This window comes from Thermobia domestica, chromosome 10 (genome assembly GCF_964235325.1).
Source record: "Thermobia domestica chromosome 10, izTheDome1.hap1.1, whole genome shotgun sequence".
In the NCBI taxonomy this organism is placed as follows: domain Eukaryota; kingdom Metazoa; phylum Arthropoda; class Insecta; order Zygentoma; family Lepismatidae; genus Thermobia; species Thermobia domestica.
Genome location: NC_137463.1, coordinates 183,429,021 through 183,435,559, shown reverse-complemented (window position 1 = coordinate 183,435,559; position 6,539 = coordinate 183,429,021). Strand labels below are relative to the sequence as shown.

Here is a 6,539-nt window from a genome sequence, read left to right as displayed (position 1 = left end):
AAAAAATGCTAATTAAAATGTTTAGATTAAAATGCAATGCAAAGACCATTTATTTACAACCCTTTCTTCGGCAATTTTGTGATTTATTAAAATATTCTTATTCAAATGTTCACTAATAACATGAGATAAGTGTAGGTAGAACATGTATAAATGTAGCACCTGAAATACCGAAGAAACGAGAAAAGCTACCGATATACGGTTTGCGGTAATCAGCAATATCAAATGGGGCTAATCAAACGTAGGTATGATGTGGTAGGGAAAATATCGACAAATGGGGATCAGGAATGAATTGAATCTTTTATAATCGAACAATAGACAAAACCATGAAATACTACACCCGGGACCAAAAAGGTCCACGCATGCCGGATGCGAACGGGCGTGTCCACGGGTTGCGGATAGTGGAAAGGCCCTCAGATATGGGGGTTAGCTGCGAAATAAGCAGGAATGACCTGACGAATAAGCAGTCGCGGACAATACGGCTAAGGGAGAAAACCCTGACAGAAAATCCTGGTCCTCCAGGTTGGGGGTTGAGCGTAAGGCTAACAACTTTACCTCGTAAAAAGAATATTGTTGCGGATACCCTAACCCAGCCTCGGAATTGGAATGGAAATTTGGAATCGGAACGGCAGAGGAAGAGGAAAAGGATAATGAGAAGGTAAAAGGATATAATACTAGCCACATGGAACATTAGAACCTTAAACAAACCCGGAAAACTAAAAGTAATAAGAGAAGAGCTGGATAAATACAGAGTGAACATAACTGCATTACAGGAAGTACGATGGCAAGAAAATGGAATAATTAGGACCGGGAATCATATACTGATGTACAGTGGAGGAAACACGAACACCAAAGGCACAGGGTTTTTGTTACAAAAGTCGCTTCAACCACAAGTCATTAAATTCTCACCAATCAACGACAGAATGTGCAGTCTAAGAATAAGAGGAAAATTTTTCAATACCACAATATTCAGTGTGTACGCGCCAACAGAAGAAGCAAGTACGGACGAAAAAGAAGAATTCTATACGAAATTAGAAGAAGAAATAAGCAAAGTTCAAAGGCATGATATTAAAATAATACTAGGAGACCTGAATGCGCAAGTAGGTAAAGAAGAGATTTACAGAAGCACGGTAGGAAAGGAAAGTCTACATGAAAACAGCAATGATAATGGACAGAGATTAATAGATTTTGCCAGTGAGAAGAACATGATCGTAAAAAGCACTTGGCAACCTAGGAAAGATATACATAAAGAAACATGGACTTCTCCGGATGGAAACACAAAGAGCCAAATAGACCACATCATAATAGATAAACGACATGCATCAGACATAATGAAAGTAAGCAGCTGTAGAGGAGCAGATGGGGATACGGATCACTTCCTAGTTAGGGCTACATATAGACAAAAAATGGATACAATGAAAAACATAAAAGGAGAAAGGCAGGAAAGACACAACATACAAGGAATGAAAGATAAAGGATTGCTGGATAAATATAAGAGAAAGTTAGAGGAACAGTTAGATATAGAAATGGAAAAGTGGAAAGAAAGTAGCTTAGATATAAAATGGAACATGCTGAAATGCAGCATCAACAACGTAGCTGAAGAAACCTTAGGAAAGAAGAAACAGAAGAAGAGAGCGGAATGGTTTGATGAAGAATGTGAAGCAGCGATTAAAGAAAGAAACGAAGCCAGAAATAGAATGATACAGAGGAGGACAAGACAAACAGTTAACGAATACACGAAGAAAAGAACAATAGCAAGCAAACTATGTAGAAGGAAGAAGAGAGAATATGAGAAGAAAAGGATAGAAGAGTTAGAGAGAATGAACGAGAGAAAGGAAATCAGAAACTTTTATGCAAAAACAAGGGAAATAAAGAAAGGATTCCAGCCAAGAGCAGTGTTCTACAAAGATAAGCGAGGTAACCTAATAGGAGACAAAAAGAAGGCATTAGACAGGTGGAAAGAATACTTCGGCGAACTGTTAAATGGAGAAAGGGAAGAACTGAAAGAAAAGGGAGAAATAAGTAAAGAAAAATCGCCTCAGGAAAACTTAGAAGAAGCCATACCCCCATCACTGGAAGAGGTACAAAAGGAAATACTAAGGTTAAAAAATAACAAAGCGCCGGGAGAAGATGGAATAGAAGCAGAACTACTGAAGGGAGGTGGGGAAGTTGTCGCAAGAACATTGTATGAGTTAATAACGGAGGTGTGGGAAAAAGAGAAAATGCCTGAGGGGTGGTATATGGGGATAATACACCCCATACATAAGAAAGGAGATAAGGCAGACTGTGGAAACTATAGAGGAATAACGTTATTAAATGTAGCATATAAAGTATTTAGCAAGATACTAGCGACAAGACTAGAACACTGGGGTGAAAACATAATAGGAGATTATCAGGCAGGATTCAGAAACCAACGATCAACAACTGATCAAATATTCACATTACGTCAAATACTAGAGAAATTCTACGAGTATGACAAGCCATTGTACCAGATGTATGTAGACTTTAAGCAAGCATATGACAGTCTGTACAGAAATAAGATATTCGAAATAATGGAAGAATTTGGAATTCCAAAGAAACTAGTCAGTCTAACCAAAATGACCTTAAAATCTACAAAATGTAAAGTAAGAATAGAACAAGACTTGACTGAAGAATTTGAAGTTAAGAGGGGATTAAGACAATGCGATGTAATTTCAACAATACTTTTTAACATAGCGCTGGAAAAAGTAATACGACAGCTCCCTATTAACCCAGGAGGAACCATTTTAAATAGAACGGCTCAAATTCTAGCATATGCAGACGATATAGCAATACTAGCACGGAACACACACACACTAGAAGAGAATTACAAAGTAATGAAAAATAAAGCAAGGGAAATAGGTCTAGAAATAAATGTAAACAAAACAAAATATATGAAACTCCAGGATTCCAAAAGGACCAATCAGGAAGGAGATTTAAATATGGATGACCATACAATAGAACGAACAAAAAAGTTTAGGTACCTGGGCACGACAATCACCGAAGACAATAAAACAGCAGAGGAGATACAGGAAAGAATAAGAAACGGAAATAAGTGCTATTATGCATTACAGAATGTATTCAAATCTAGAAACGTCAGCAGAAAAACAAAGTTAAGGCTGTACAATACCATATTAAAACCAATAGTTATGTATGGTTCGGAAAGTAGGGTAATAAATACGAGAGAGGAGGAATGGCTAGCGAGATGGGAAAGAAAAGAGTAGTAGGGGCCCGCGTATGGCGAACTGAGTCAGCAAAAATTTCTCGATTCTGATTGGCTGAGAGAGGTCACGTGACGTTAGGCCCCGCCCACGCGGGAAATTCAAATTTTCAGGTCACGTGGTATGACGTCATGAGTCACCCTGTGGGGAAATCCCTCATTCTCTTTTATGACCGGGATTTTTGAAATTTGTTCCCTTTTACGGGTAAGATGTGTGATTCTGATTGGTTGACAGCTGTCACATGATCTTAGACCCTGCGATATTTGAAATTCGTTCCCTTTTACGGGTAAGATGAATGGTTTGGTACCCCAATGCTGATTGGCTGACAGAGGTCACGTGATCTTAGGCTCAGGGATTTTTTAAAATTTGTTCCCTTTTATGGGTAAGATGAGTGGTTTGGTACCTTGAATTTGATTGGTTGATAGCGGTCACATGATCTTAGACCCTGGGATTTTGAAATTTGGGTATCCTCTTTGATGAGTACTTTGGTACTACGATACTGATTGGCTGATAGAGGTTACATGATCTTAGACCCGCTACACGGTGAACAGGTCACATGGTATGACGTCATGTTTTACCCTTGCGGGGAAATCCATCACTAATTCGTTTCCTTTTACGGGTAAGATAAGTGCTTTGGTACCTTGATTCTGATTGGATGATAGAGATCACGTGATTTTAGATCCTAGGATTTTTGAAATTAGGGTGTCCTTTCTGATGTATACTTTGGTATCTCGATTCTGATTGGTTGATAGAGGTCACATGATTTAGACCCGCCACACGGTGAACAGATTACATGGGAATACCCCTCACTCATTTGTTTCCTTTTACAGGTAAGATGAATGTTTTGGTACCTCAATTTTGATTGGTGGATAGAAGTCACATGATCTTAGCCCCCCCAGTCCATGAGGGAAATACAGAGCGATATGTCGGTGATCACCCTAGACCTGGATTTTAGAATTTTGTCCCCTTTTTATGGTTATCCTTAAAGTTCCCATGGAGGGTTCAACCTCCTCCTTAAATAACCCTTTTTGGTATCATGATATTGTACTGAAGTTTACCTTAAATATTATCATTCTCTTTGACAGATAAGATGATTACCAGTTTTCTTACCTTGATGGAGAGACAGCTTGCCTTATACGTTTACGTATGGAGATCATGTCCATTAATTAGTTGCCTATGTCTCTGGAAGTAACAATGGTGAAAGAGGGATGTCGCTTGTAGATTTCTTATAACACATTGTTGTGAGTTTCAGCGATTTTTTTTAAACGCTCAGTAAGCGCTTCATTAATGGAAACAGTGTTGCCAGATTTTTCTTACCTAAACTGCTCCGATTCTTTTCGAAACGGTTCCGCAGAGTGCAAGAATTTTCAAACTAAAAATTTTTCGAACTAAAAAAAATTTCAAAACTAAAAAATTTCAAACAAAAAGTTTCAAACAAAATTTTCGAACTAAAAATTTTGAAACAAAAGTTTCAAACAAAAAATTTTCGAACTAAAAATTTAAACAATTTTTTCGAACAAAAAAATTTCAAACTAAAAAAATTAAACAAAAAAATTTCGAACTAAAAAAAAATTGAAACAAAATTTTGTCGAACTAAAACATTTTTTAAAAACAAAAGTTTCGAACTAAAGATGTAAATCACATCTAAAAATTTTCAAATCAAACTTTTTATCGAACTAAACTTTTAAAATTTTCGAACTAGAAATTTAAACCAAGTTTTAGAAAAATCCTAAGAAATGTTTCTCCAGGAATCGAACTCAGGTCTTTCAAACCAAAGATGTGTATGCTAACCGCTTAGCTATGAATGAATTCGGTTTTTTAATCGTGCTTGGTGGGTTTCGAACCATGGTTCTTGAAAAGGATACACATATACTTTAAGAAAATAAATCTGACAGTGTAACGTGGATTAAAATAAAATGCTGATAGACTTCTTTGTGTGTAGACATAGAAGCACATATGATTGAAAATGCAAACGTCAGCGGATCGCATTACTTTTGTTTTACTACGAACGTGTCAGCATGATTCATGAAAAAAGCAAACATTGACATTCTCGTATGGAATATGAGGAAAATGAAATGTCGTCACAGTTACGACAAGTAGTGACATGATCCTGACAGAAAGCATTTGGGATCAGAACTGTGATACTAGATGTTGTAACTATTGAGAAACTTGAATGACGTCACGATCGATTGTTACACATCGTTTTCTTTCGTGATTCATGACAAAAGCAGCGAGCGTTTTGATTGGTTCGTTGTGATGTCATTTTATAAATTTCCTCGTTTCTGATTGGTTGATGATGACATCGTTTTCACAACGACCTAAATAAAAATCTAAATTTCATTTTTCAAATCCTACATCGCTCTCAACTGTGAAGTGAAGAAGATCTGCTTTTTTAGAAGTGTCTTCATTTAAGCTTTACTGCACCGACTTTTTGTTCATTGAATTTGAGGTAAGTTCAGTGAGATTTTATTTGTCACCCAAGATTCGAAAATCATTTTTATTTTATATTTGTGGGGGTGGATCACTCATACACTGTTTTACTTTTAGTACGAAATATTTAGACTATGAAGGAATTAGTGGAATGGGAAAGTGGGAGTACGAATCAGGAACCCCCACACATTAGAAGTAAGCACGATAAATGATATGGTTTAGCGTCCCTTCAGCTTAATGTTGAATGTGAACTCCCGTCGGGAATTGAGCCATGGCCAGAAAATGTGTGCGCTTAGTTTTGAAAAGAATGCATTACAGAATATTAAAAACTATGTCTGAGAATAATATGGTTCGATACCCTTTGAAACCATTATTTTATTTTAGTGTCCCCTTCAGCTTAACGTGATATTCGAGCAACCGCCCGGGATTGAACCAAGGCCAGAGGTGTGTACGTCAACCATTTAGCTTAGTTTTGAAAAGAATGTATGATAACGCATGAGAATATTAAATTTCAGAAAAGGCTTGACAACGCTCCGATGTGTGAAAGCAAACCCCACCGAGGATTGAACCAGGACCTTCCATGTTAGAAGCATGTACGCTAACCACTTAGCCACGAGTACATGAATATGTGGTTAAAAAGATTTACGCTATACAGATTTTGTTTTGACAATTACGTATGTGTAACGTTAATGGTTGGTGAATCTCTTCAACTTGCAAACGCATCATTTAAAGGTCGTTGTGAGTAGAAAAAAATGCTTACGCGTACTTTCTAACATCTCAGTACTGTTGAAACATTCATTCATGCATTCTTTTTATCACTATAGAATGGTAGGTCAGTTACATGCTGATGTAATGGTCTCGAGTTTGACAGCA

The 6,539-nt window shown here is 37.1% G+C and overlaps 1 protein-coding gene across 1 annotated transcript; it reads left to right on the top strand.

Moving 5' to 3' along the window:
• The first annotated feature begins 821 nt into the window (after positions 1-821).
• Positions 822-3,239, top strand: LOC145661702 (uncharacterized). The gene has a single exon (XM_081727034.1). It carries the CDS (start codon positions 822-824, stop codon positions 3,237-3,239), a length of 2,418 nt encoding a protein of 805 aa, XP_081583160.1.
• The last annotated feature ends 3,300 nt before the right edge of the window (positions 3,240-6,539 follow it).

Bases quoted from the DNA above. Each gene is read 5' to 3' on its own strand.
- LOC145661702 (XM_081727034.1), top strand. From the start codon at position 822: ATGTACAGTGGAGGAAACACGAACACCAAAGGCACAGGGTTTTTGTTA.